At 35.9% G+C, this 13,873-nt stretch overlaps 1 protein-coding gene across 2 annotated transcripts in view; it reads left to right on the top strand.

Moving 5' to 3' along the window:
* Window positions 1–13,873, top strand: part of LOC126485690 (argininosuccinate lyase) — a 140,389-nt gene that overhangs the window by 53,285 nt on the left and 73,231 nt on the right. Inside the window, exons 1-3 of one of the 2 annotated variants that reach the window (XM_050108893.1) lie at window positions 10,354–10,390; window positions 11,032–11,169; window positions 12,508–12,621. In XM_050108893.1, the coding sequence (XP_049964850.1) occupies window positions 10,382–10,390; window positions 11,032–11,169; window positions 12,508–12,621 (261 nt within the window). In that variant the 5' untranslated portion in view covers window positions 10,354–10,381. Of the gene's footprint in view, window positions 1–10,353; window positions 10,391–11,031; window positions 11,170–12,507; window positions 12,622–13,873 lie in introns of those variants that run through there. The other variant, XM_050108894.1, reaches the window with a different exon arrangement.

Here is a 13,873-nt window from a genome sequence, read left to right as displayed (position 1 = left end):
CCATTGCCTGATCCCAAAGTCAAGCTGTTGAACATTTATCCCTTCTAATAATTCATCATTGCAATGGAGACAACCTCTGCAACTGATGTGTCAATATTGCCTCTGCTGTTACCAGTCAGTGCCAACTGGTTGACAATTTAAACTCAAAGTGACCACTCCCCTAAATACTTACGCTGCAGAATGCTCTAAATGGAGCTATCAAAATGTGCAGCAAGGATAACTGGATGATGTATAATCACCCCACTGGATGATCCCCCTAAGTGAGTTGGGGGTGCACTACTCATCAGAGGCTGATACTAAGGTAGCTGACTGTTTTTGGGTTGTAGGGGTGTACACAGGGAATACCTAGTGTATACATCTCTCAATCCAATCCAGATAGTGACATCTGTGTGGATTCTTAAAGTTTTTGTATAAGGCCTGTTGTGGCATGAAATTACGGCATACTTCATAGCTAATGACAATGCCAGAGCAGCTCATCAGCTGCAACATGGCAGCCCCGCACAATAAAATATGCAGGGTGGTACTGAATGACTTTATTGCATGACTCTACCATCACTAGCAGTTAAACAAACCATCACTTAGGAACTATATACATATACATTCATACAGCTGCCAAGTATGTTGCAGACAGTGACCATAACCAGACAGTTGCTTGACCCTCTAGCATCCACTGAATGGCCACTGTTCATCATAGTCCACTACTTGAAGGCCAAAATCCAGATTTCATGGCTGGCTGTACTGCCCTGCCACTAGAAGCACCATCAGAGCTGTGGGGATAGTGAGGACCAGCCCCCATCTCAGTGCCTGGATGCACCAGCTGTACCAAGCTACTGTGCTGCGTCTAGACCATGTGTGATACATGATCCTCTTTTGTATAAACTGGAGTTCAATGTCTTAATGCACCAGCAGAAAGGGAGTGCACATCCATATTTGGTAATATATTTGGGAATTTGGTGTTAAATAAAGAGCATTCTTCAGCTAATAGTGTCTTGCTGTCTGGTTCCCAACCTTGCTGACCACCAGTGAAACCACAGCACTCGGACAAGAGAGTAACTGCATCATCCTGACAACTGGAAGCATAGCTCCCCAACCTTCTAGTAGGGGCCATACTGCAACATCACTGTTGCAGACCTGCAGAAATGTGAACCAAGTATGAGACAACTAAAAGTCTAGTGATAAAATGCTGAAGCATTCCAAATAAACTGTTAGAGTCTAAAGCACTCCTAAAAAGCAGTGGAACCTGTTACAGATAGCTGGTTAAAACTTAAAATTGAAATCAGTGAAGTTTTTGTAGTCAGTGTTACTGTTTATCAAAAGGATATGCTAATGGGCAACAGAGCAACAGAGATGGTATATTCATTGCAACAGCTGCATTTGAGATTGTTTGGGCAAGTCGTAGTATCGACAGTAGGTATAAACTCATGATTTCTATTGATCACTGGACTCATCCCAAATGTTACCAAAAACTTTAGAGGTAACTTCAGCCCACTAATACAAAATTATATTCCACAATAATGATAATGCTCTCATCTTTGTATGAGAATTCAATCAATCAATAATAAATGGCATAATTCCAGTTTTATGGGAAGGAAAGTTGCTACTCACCATATATTGAAGATGCTAAGTCACAGATAGGCACAACAAAAAGATTTTCACACTTAAAGCTTTCGGCCAATGGCTTTTGTCAACAATAGACACACGTACGCACATTGCAGTCATGTGTGTGAGTTGCATTTGTGTGTGTGTGTGTGTGTGTTCATATGTGTGTCTATTGTTGACAAAGGCCAATGGCTGAAAGCTTTAAGTGTGAAAATCTTTTTGTTGTGCCTATCTGTGACACAGCATTTCCACTATATGGTGAGTGGCAACTTTCCTTCTTATGATATTGTTACATTCCATCCTGGATTTTCAAATGTTTGATAATTCCAGTTTTATAAGATATGAGTGTGATAAGACATCCAATTAGGCAATACTAAATACATTCTCTGAAAACTACTCAGGGTGGACATACATTAGGTTTAATGGCAACAAACAGACTTGATCTCTCTCTATATCGAGACAGTATCCGTGACCACAATGCAGTTGTAAGAACAACTGGTACCAAAACAGAAAGAGAAAATAAAAAGAGCAGGAAGATCTACATTATATTAAAAATAAAACAGTCACATTTGCAAAGTTATTTTCATTTAAAAATAATGCATTTGACTGTGGTTATGCATCATCAGATTACCAAAATGAGAAAGAAGTATAATTGAATAACTATCCTACAAACATTATAAGGGATGGCTATAAGCTACACCAAAAATTTAATTAAAACTGCAAACAACACTCACATAGTGCCATCAAATGAAGTTAATTCCACTGGCTACCGAAGCTCTATATCACCACATACACATAATACTGTCTGGATGAAAATGTGGTTGACAGAGTAACTGAAGGAAACTGTAGGAACATAGCCACAAGGGAAATGATGTCTGACAAACTAATAAAGAAAACAAATGAAGAATTACAAATATCTTTAAACTCTTATAACAACATGTAAAGCACAGCATAGAGCCAAAGAGCCACACGTACATGTTGGCACGGATGCCAAACAGCTGAGCTGTCAAACCAACAGCAGCACTAGTCTTACTAAACAAGGGATGAGAAGGCTAATATGGAACTGATTAACCTATACTTAATAAGAAGAAATAAATTAGATTAAAATTAAAATTATTGAACAGGTAATGTTGACCATCCAGATCACATGCAATACAAAGATGTTTACTGTACATACTACATAAATAGAATTGGGGAGGGGGGGGGTGGTATTAAAAGTTATCCAGCTAGCATGGCTACAAGAGCAACATTTGTAAATAATTAAATAAATAAATCAATTGTAAAATTCCAATAAAACTAATGCTATGACACTACACTGTTAAACATACACTCAGTTATAGTGAATGTCCATACAGCACAATAAAGACCTAACATTTAAGTGCCTACATGGTGGTCTTGGGATTAAAACACATCATACAGTGTACAAAAAGATGGAAAGTGGAAATTCCAGGACCAATAATACATGCTGGATAGGTCTTAGATGGGAAAACAAGAATACAACAATAGAATAAATTATTGGAATAATAGTGCTGAGTGAATGGAGGTACATTATGACAGATATCATTAAATCATAAAATGTCTGATTCTTGCCAACCAACTGATCATTAAGAAGAGTCCCACTATGTTCACACAGGTGTATACAGTTCCCACGTCTTCTAATATGTTCAACTTTTTTGCCTTTTTGGCTGAATGGAATACTTTTAAATTGCTTAGCATCAGCAGCTGATGGCCACTAGCTTTTAGATGCTCTGAAAATTTTTAAATAATAATAACTTTGAAACCATGACTGTATTATTTTTAATATAACAATGGAAACTTGTTGCCATATCAATCAGCCAATGATGGAGTGGAAAGAAAACTAGAAAGATTTACATGTGCTGTAAACTAGATAAAGAGGTGGTAGTGTAATATCTGAAGGAGGAGCTTGGAACATTTAGCTCAGTGGAGGAGGATGTAGAGGAATTGTAGCTAAAACTTAGAAGAGTACTACAACTAAACACTACTACTAGCTGACTAATTGCTGGGTAGAAATGTACCTAGAAGAGCTGTTCATGGTGGGAAGGACCCTGTGTGGTTGATAGTCTCTATAAAAGAAGATTATAAGAAAGTGGCATCTACTGCACCATAGGTACAAATTAAAGCATAAAGTTAAAGGTAAACAACTGTTAAATAAAATATACTTGGCTGTCAAAATGGTAATGTGTGAAGCCTTCAATATCTGCTGAAGGAGAATCTTTTTGAAACAGCTTCCATAACACCCAAAAGATATAATAGTTTCCAGACACTCACTGATGACACAGATACTGACATTAGGTGAAGTACACCAAAAGCAGAAATGCTGTATTCTGTTAACAAAGGTAGGTTCAAGGTACCACACTGCTGCAGAATTGAGTGATATAGATATTCGTGACATTGGCACTCAGGAACAGCTGAAATCACTAACATTAAACAAGGCCCTACTGCCTGATGGAATTCCTGCCAAATTTTTTACAGAATTTACAACTTAGTTAGCCCCTCCCTCAACCACAACAATAGTGGCTAGTTGCTAAAAGAAAGCACAAGTCACACTTGTCTGCAATATGTGTAGCAGAATTAATCCATGAAATTGCCATCCAGTATTAGTAACATCCATCTGTTATTCTATCTTAGAAAAATATTTTGAGATCAAACACAATGGGATGCCTCTAAGAGAGTGATATCCTCCATGCCCATCAGTGTGGAGCCAACAACAATGATGTGAAACTCAACGTATCCTTTTCTTACATGACATGTTGAATGACATCAATTAAGGCATTTAAATGAATGTAGTATTTATTGACTTTCAAAAAGCATTTGACTGAGAACTACACCAACACTGTCACAAAAGAATGGCTATAATGATATCAAACTAAGTTTGTGACTGGACTGAAGATTTCTTGATAAGAAGAAAAAAGTATGTTTGTTACCTAGGATGGAGAGCCATTGGTAGACGTATCGGTAAATTCAGGTACATTCGGGTAAGTGTGTTGGGATCCTTGCTGTTTATGTTGTGTACTAATGATCTGGCAAACATTACTAACAGAAACCTATAATGTTTTGTAGATGATTCAGTTATCTGTGATGAAATAATATCTGATAAGATTTCAAAGTTGTGGATGGATTGGCAACTTGCTTTAAATGTTCAGAAATGTGCGAGAGTGAACTTCACAAAATCCAAACACATAGTATCCTGTGAAAACAGTATCAATGGAATCACTCAACTTATGGAAAGACATGAGTGTCACAAATTGTGGGGATATGAAATGGAATGATTAAATAGGCTCATTTCTAAGTAAGCCAGGTAGCAAATTTCAGTTAATTGGTGGTATACTAGGAAAATGCAGTTGGTCTACAAGATTATTGCCTAACTGTTTAAGTCCTTTAACAAATAGGACTAACAGAGAATACTAAATGTATACAAATCAGGGCAATATGATTGGTCATGAGCTCACATAAATGTAGAAAAATCTGAAGTGGCAGACCCTAGATGACAGACATCAAGAATTTCACGGAAGCTTATTTACAAAGTTTCAAGCATCAATATTAAGCGAGAAATATAAGACTATACTACAGTTCCCGAAGTGTCACTCCCACATGGACAGCAAAGAGAAGATTACATTAATTATAGAAAGCAGAGAGACATTTAAACAGCCATTCTTCTGATGCTCCATACACAAACGGAGTGGTAAGAAATGCTAATATGATGTACAATGTGAAGTATCCTCTGTCATGTGCTTCACAGTGGTTTTCACAATATGGATTTATATGTACAAGTAGATGAACAAAAGTTGTATTTGTTGTTGTTGTTGTTGTTGTGGTCTTCAGTCCTGAGACTGGTTTGATGCAGCTTTCCATGCTACTCTATCCTGTGCAAGCTTCTTCATCTCCCAGTACCTACTGCAACCTACATCCTTCTCAATCTGCTTAGTGTATTGATCTCTTGGTCTCCCTCTACGATTTTTACCCTCCACGCTGCCCTCCAATGCTAAATTTGTGATCCCTCGATGCCTCAAAACATGTCCTACCAACCGATCCCTTCTTCTAGTCAAGTTGTGCCACAAACTTCTCTTCTCCCCAATCCTATTCAATACCTCCTCATTAGTTACGTGATCTACCCACCTTATCTTCAGCATTCTTCTGTAGCATCACATTTCGAAAGCTTCTATTCTCTTCTTGTCCAAACTGGTTATCGTCCATGTTTCACTTCCATACGTGGCTACACTCCATACAAATACTTTCAGAAACGACTTCCTGACACTTAAATCTATACTCAATGTTAACAAATTTCTCTTCTTCAGAAACGATTTCCTTACCATTGCCAGTCTACATTTTATATCCTCTCTACTTCGACCATCATCAGTTATTTTACTCCCTAAATAGCAAAACTCCTTTACTACTTTAAGTGTCTCATTTCCTAATCTAATACCCTCAGCATCACCCAATTTAATTTGACTGCATTCCATTATCCTCATTTTGCTTTTGTTGATGTTCATCTTATATCCTCCTTTCAAGACACTGTCCATTCCGTTCAACTGCTCTTCCAAGTCCTTTGCTGTCTCTGACAGAATTACAATGTCATTGGCGAACCTCAAAGTTTTTATTTCTTCTCCATGGATTTTAATACCTACTCCGAATTTTTCTTTTGTTTCCTTTACTGCTTGCTCAATATACCGATTGAATAACATCGGGGAGAGGCTACAACCCTGTCTCACTCCTTTCCCAACCACTGCTTCCCTTTCCTGCCCCTCGACTCTTATAACTGCCATCTGGTTTCTGTACAAATTGTAAATAGCCTTTCGCTCCCTGTATTTTACCCCTGCCACCTTTAGAATGTGAAAGAGAGTATTCCAGTCAACATTGTCAAAAGCTTTCTCTAAGTCTACAAATGCTAGAAACGTAGGTTTGCCTTTTCTTAATCTTTCTTCTAAGATAAGTCGTAAGGTTAGTATTGCCTCACGTGTTCCAACATTTCTACGGAATCCAAACTGATCTTCCCCGAGGTCCGCTTCTACCAGTTTTTCCATTCGTCTGTAAAGAATTCACGTTAGTATTTTGCAGCTGTGACTTATTAAACTGATAGTTCGGTAATTTTCACATCTGTCAACACCTGCTTTCTTTGGGATTGGAATTATTATATTCTTCTTGAAGTCTGTGGGTATTTCGCCATATGGTAGAGTTTTGTCAGGACTGGCTCTCCCAAGGCCATCAGTAGTTCTAATGGAATGTTGTCTACTCCCAGGGCCTTGTTTCGACTCAGGTCTTTCAGTGCTCTGTCAAACTCTTCACGCAGTATCTTATCTCCCATTTCATCTTCATCTACATCCTCTTCCATTTCCATAATATTGTCCTCAAGTACATCGCCCTTGTATAAAACCTCTATATACTCCTTCCACCTTTCTGCCTTCCCATCTTTGCTTAGAACTGGGTTGCCATCTGAGCTCTTGATATTCATACAAGTGGTTCTCTTCTCTCCAAAGGTCTCTTTAATTTTCCTGTAGGCAGTATCTATCTTACCCCTAGTGAGACAAGCCTCTACATCCTTACATTTGTCCTCTAGCCATCCCTGCTTAGCCATTTTGAACTTCCTGTCGATCTCATTTTTGAGACGTTTGTATTCCTTTTTGCCTGCTTCATTTACTGCATTTTTATATTTTCTCCTTTCATCAATTAAATTCAATATTTCTTCTGTTACCCAAGGATTTCTATTAGCCCTCGTCTTTTTACCTACTTGATCCTCTCCTTCCTTCACTACTTCATCCCTCAGAGCTACCCATTCTTCTTCTACTGTATTTCTTTCCCCCATTCCTGTCAATTGTTCCCTTATGCTCTCCCTGAAACTCTGTACAACCTCTGGTTCTTTCAGTTTATCCAGGTCCCATCTCCTTAAATTCCCGCCTTTTTGCAGTTTCTTCAGTTTCAATCTGCAGTTCATAACCAATAGATTGTGGTCAGAATCCATATCTGCCCCTGGAAATGTCTTACAATTTAAAACCTGGTTCCTAAATCTCTGTCTTACCATTATGTAATCTATCTGATACCTTTTAGTATCTCCAGGATTCTTCCAGGTATACAACCTTCTTTCATGATTCTTGAACCAGGTGTTAGCTATGATTAAGCTATGCTCTGTGCAAAATTCTACAAGGCGCCTTCCTCTTTCATTTCTTCCCCCCAATCCATATTCACCTACTATGTTTCCTTCTCTCCTTTTTCCTACTGACGAATTTCACTAACACACTTACAATTAGCAAATGCATCTATTTACATTTGTGTGGTTAAGTGCTTACCTGGTGTAACATGGGTTTTAAAATGATTTGTTTATTTATTCATTCATCCTTTGATAAGTGTTCAGAGTGACATTGGATACTTTGCTAAACATTTACAATTTCATCTACAGTGCAAATTACAGTTTGAGCATATCCATTATTATTTTGCATTAGAATTATACATATGTGTATAATATTTAATGAAAGCATAGGCAAAATAATAATTTTATTATTAATTTAATTGCTACACACAGGCAACCAATTTTAGTTACTGCTGCAAGGGATGAGATAAAAGAAAAATTTGCATTTGCTTTTCATTGACACAGTGTATGCAGCACAGTCCTCAATATCAAATAAGAATAGTTACTTATGATACTGTTACATCCTGTTTATCATAAAAGTGTTGTAATACATAATATTGCAGTGTTTCAAAGCTGGTGACTGTTTCATAATTTCAGTAAATGAACAGAGTGCTACTATATAGTAATCTATTGAATCACTGAGATTACAAAAATGTGCATTCTCCTTCGTGTGTACAGCTGTTTAAAATAAGAATGGATATTGAATGACCATCAATAAAAATAAATAAACAGGAATCAAAAGGAATAGAAGGGTCTGGAAGACTGAGAAAAATGTGGGAACCATAACAGGCAGTCAGTGACTTAAATATAGCTTAGCAGATATCACTTTTTTGATTACACAAAGTTTTCTGGCATACATTAGTGAAATACATAAAATAAATATACTAAAGATTTTTAAGAATAAAACAGTTACTGTTTAATGCTTTTTACAATCAAGGCTGGAAGTGAATATGGCACTGAACTGTCATAAATGGATTTTGTTATTTAAAAATTATGTTATGCAGGTTCACTGTATTCATCTTCAGTCTGCCATACTCACTGTGTTTTTTAAATCGCTGGAACTTCCTTTGAATGTCATCTGTTATATTGAACTTTGGTTGCAGTCTGTCCTCTCCTTCTGCCCGTTTTTCTTAGACAGGATAGTTACTCTTTTCATAACTTGCAGGAATAATAATATTCATTTCCTGTGGAAGTTACAGACCCCATCTCAACTACCAACATACTTTGGTGCTAAGAACAATCATTCTCCTTGCGTTGCTTGTGGTACTGTTATTTATGAATTCATTCCATTGGATTATTGCTATGAGTATGTCTACACTAGCTTTACGAAAGGCACAGAAAAGCAATGCATTCATAGTCAATATTTGAAATATGTTCTAGGTTGAAATATACATTTCTTGTTTAGAGAACTATTTTTATTTATGTTATCACTTATATTTTGGCCACTTTATACAACTAGCTATCACTATTTTAGTCACTCTTTTCCTCTCGAGCTATGGAGATTAATCAACTGGTTCTTGTGCACATTTTATGGTGTTCACTATGATCGGAACAGAGAATCTCCGGTAGAAAACTTGTTTAGATTTTGAGGAATGTCGCATTTACAAAAGGAAATCTTCATGCATTATGTTAAAACTGCAATATTCTTGGACTCTAACAGGTATTCTTCTGGCAAGTATAGTTTTTGTTGCTGCTCTATGAAGATATTGGAAGTAATGCATTTGCCTAAGGCTTTATCCTTATAATGTCATCTTACTATTCACATCCCACCAATTTATTGGTCAGAAAACCATTTTTAGTAGTTTACCTTTAAATCAAAATGTATGTCCACATCAGTGCACACATTAAGTTTCTGTTTAACTCTATTTTTATTTTCACTCATTATCACTGTATACTTGCTAAGGAGACAGCTTTAAACTCAAAACTGTTGAGTCTATTAAATCTCTACATTACTTAATCTATGGCTGAATTGAATAAAAGTTTGGACCACGTGCTGCCTAATTGTTCACATTGTTTTCTCTTGAACTGCTTTGAATACACTTGTTTGGATACAGCATTTGGAGTATATGTAAGGGATTTGGATTTTACTAATTAGAGTCCTTGGTACACAACTTTCTCATATTATTCTCACAGTTTTCAACTTTATAGAGTATCAAATACATTTCTATATCAAGAACAGTAATAATATCTTTTCTTTCCTCGCATATTTTCTCCATACTCATTGAAATTAGTGGTGATCCTGTCTCTTGAAAATCCATACTGAGGAAACATCTTTTTCCAAAGCACAATATTCCTGATATTTTTTCTATGTTAAATTTAATCAGAGAATGCTCAAATAGTTTATAACTGTGCAATAATTATTAATTATTAATGAAGTTTCTTACAAATGATTCATTTTGTTAAGTTATGCTTCACTTGTTCTTCATAATTGAAGTTTCTTTTTCATAATGGGATTCACATAATGGAATGATGAAAGGAAAAATATTGTTTGTCAAGCGTGATTGAGTGAAAAGCCATAATGTCTGTTATATGGCTCTAGCTAACATTTTCAGTCAAAGTGGGTGAAGTACAGGTGTGGGGAGAGGGGGGGGGGGGAGATAATGGTGGTCCCAGCAGTATCTCTCCAGAGTGTAGAGCCAGATGCCAGATGTAGGTATAGAAGTCACCTTTATCATTCATCAAGTACTTTCTGATAATCTGATGTACAGAGTACAACATGTGATTGAATGAAAGCAACAAAATACTTGTGTAATTTCAAGAACAAAAATTTATTGTGAGGTCCAAGAGAGACTCCACAGCTGTCCCAAAATTAATATTAACTAACAATCTGTTGTTATATCCTGTCATATTTGTTAAATTTTGCAATGTAGTTTACAAAGGCAGTTAATTTTGAACAATAGGTAGGTAGTTGGAATAACATCATTAGAAAGAAATTTTAAAAATTATTCATCATCTGTGAATGGATTAAAAAATAGAGCCAGACTTGCATCTCAGTAACCAATATTTGTCTTGCATATTGTTCAAAGTGGCCTTTTAATGGTGTTCCATTCAGTTCTTTGGCATATTAATCTTTCATGTGCTATCACATTTAAATTATATGTACTACAATGAACACAAAAAACATGCTGAGGTAGAGATTGAGTAAATGATATAAAATTTTCTGTACCACATCTAAAAGAGAAAAGAATTTTGTGCACTCTTGTATTTTTGTTGACATTTTTATTTTATATTACGCTAATGGCAAGAAAAGAGCTCTTCCTGGTTCACACTTAGAAACTCAGATGTTGCAGGACTATGTATATTTACTGAGGCAGGGTGGATATCACAAAGGTCACCATCCATGTCAGCACATATATTACGTAACATTCATTCAACTACCAGAGACACAAGAAGCTGCAGTCCACAGTCTTGTCAAAATGGAGAAGCAGGTGGGTGGAGACAGCACTAATGTTACTGAGTATCAAAGTCTAAGATTTCTGTTCTAAAACAAAAACATGCATGGAAAATACAATTAAAATATAATTAATTTTGGTGAAACATAAGAAACAGAAAAAACCACAACATTTTATAAAGATTACATGCCATTTGAAAACTGTGATGAGTTTACAATCAAATCTTCTTACTGTACTATTTTCTCAGTACTTTATGTTGGAAATATTAAGATGGTGCTGGAACATGGATTGTTTGACCAACTAAAAAACAGCACCATGATGGGAATTACAATTGGCGATGCACTGCTTATTCTAGGTCATAAAATCAAATTGAAAAGAATGAATGATTTGATTTAAATCATTATCCTGAGTTCCTTGCTGCAGATACTGGTACTGGTTTTGACTTTGCGTGTTGTTTTTCATATATTATTGTGCACTTGTCAGATCTGATTTTGTAACGCAAGTCAGCAAACTTTTGTTCTCCACATCTTGTAACTGAGAAATACAACAATGAAGTTAACTTGTTGTACCTTGATGTATGTGTCATATTATTAAACTTATTCTTACAGTCAATTTTCTCTGTTTGACCATACCTTATGCAGCATTGTACAGAGCTGACTCTCATATTTAGAATAGATATGATTCTTTATCTCTGTTCTTATAATGTTGTTTTGTTAATTTTATTCCTTAGACCATAAGAACACTAGCATCTGAAAGTGGTGAATATTTGGAATTGTTAGTTTATCATCCTATTGTTAGTGTTATTGCTGTTATTGATTTTCAATTAACTTTTAAAAGGGGTCATAATGTGGTAAATGATACAGTTTTAATTCATTTTGTGTGCTAAACTTAAATTAACTGTATAAATTCATAAACTATATAATTTTGTAACTAATTTACAAATTGTTGTACATTTAGTAGCCAGTTCAGAAATTTTTGTGAGGCCCACTGTTCAATCAGTTTAATTAATGGATTGCATATTGTGTACATTATTTAATGTAATTTTAGCTTCAAGTCTCTTAGTTCATATGGAATATCATAGTTCATAAGTGATTCTTTCCTTTGGCCACACTGTTATGTACCCTAAACCAAACTAACATCACATGTTTAATGTAGATGATTATTTTTCTATTAATCTTTGGTCTAACACTATTTTAAAATGCATGTGAACCAGTAAATATATGTTATGGAAATGTTTTTTGATTAACTGAACCAACAGTTAGTCCCCACAAGCTTTTTTAGGTATACACATAAGTATATATATTATTGTACAGTATGCACCTTAAAATCTTGTGCATATAAGAAAAATGATAAATTATGATATATTCATTTCAGGATGTTACAGTGAAGCTTTGGGGAGGAAGGTTCTCAAGGCCAGCAGACCCTCTTCTTGAAAAACTAAATACATCCATTGATTGTGACCAGAAAATGTGGCATGAAGATATTAGAGTAAGTTAGAAAGTGTAATTAACAGAGAACAGAAATCTTGTCTGAATTCTAAGATTCAGAAAGATACACCACTGGTTGTGTGATTATAGCTCTCGGGCAGTTTCAGCCTATATCATCAACATAATCTTGTGTATTATAAGTGGGGTATCATGTGGTATTGGGATGTGTATGTTCATGAGAGGAAGATTTGTGTTTAATGCCTATCACTAGAGGCAGAGCACCATCTCAGATTGAGGAAGAAAATCAATGTCCTTCAAGAGAAATACTTCTGTCAACTGGTTTGTGAGACATTGCAAGTATGCTTTTGTGGGATAGTTTGCATCTATCTATAGGCATCTGCCAGTTCAGTTTTTCAGCATTTCCATGATGCTTTGCCTTGGATCAAACAAACCTGTGACAGGCATAGTCATCCCTTGTATACATTCAATATATCTTGTTAATGGCACTTGTTACAGGTGCCACATATTTTAGAATGGGCTGCAAAAGACTCATGTAATGTATCTCCTTTGTGGACCAACAATATTTTCCTAGTACCCTACCAATGAACCGAGCCTGTCCCCCGCGTTAACTACAATTGAACTTACATGATTTTTCTATTTGGTGGTTTATAGAAATCATGGAGAATCTAAATCTGGATGACTGGCTAGGATTTTTTGCCATTGCACCATATCATTGGGGACATCTGTAAGAAACCGAAAAGATTTTCTTTCTCTTGTTGTTTTAAAAAAAGGACAAGTTCTATTGGTTTTGTGATCACTACTTTTTGTTTCTGAAATTAAGGAACACATTGACAAAAGGGCAAAAAGTTAAATTTGGTAATTGGACGGTAGCCTAAGTCACTTTGAGCTCTCAATTAACAGACCTGATTCAATGATGCCTTGAATGTAAAACACATGCAAATTTTTGAATTTATTTCTTAATTCCATTTTATTCTGGGAGGGGGGAGGTTAATTGTGACTCTCCTGATCAGTTTCATGTGGCATCTCATGATTTTTCTGGTTTCAGGTCACTTTTCTGTGGAAACAAATGATATCTCTTTCCTGCAATGAATTATCATTCTGTTGACCGTTGCTGATTCTTCCACCTTTAGGGGCAACTTTCCAACCCAAGTCCAAAATAGTATCACAAAACTTTTATTTCCTCCTCTGCCTTCTTGACAAGACGATTCACAGAATCAGGGCAATTCATTACATTCGAAATCTTTGGCTACCATTCCTGACAATTTTATTCAGACCTTAAAGAGTGATTGGGA

Source organism: Schistocerca serialis, chromosome 1, assembly GCF_023864345.2.
Source record: "Schistocerca serialis cubense isolate TAMUIC-IGC-003099 chromosome 1, iqSchSeri2.2, whole genome shotgun sequence".
NCBI classification, from domain to species: Eukaryota; Metazoa; Arthropoda; class Insecta; order Orthoptera; family Acrididae; genus Schistocerca; species Schistocerca serialis.
The sequence above is the reverse complement of the archived record's forward strand: the minus strand, read 5'-3'. Positions and strand labels throughout refer to the sequence as shown.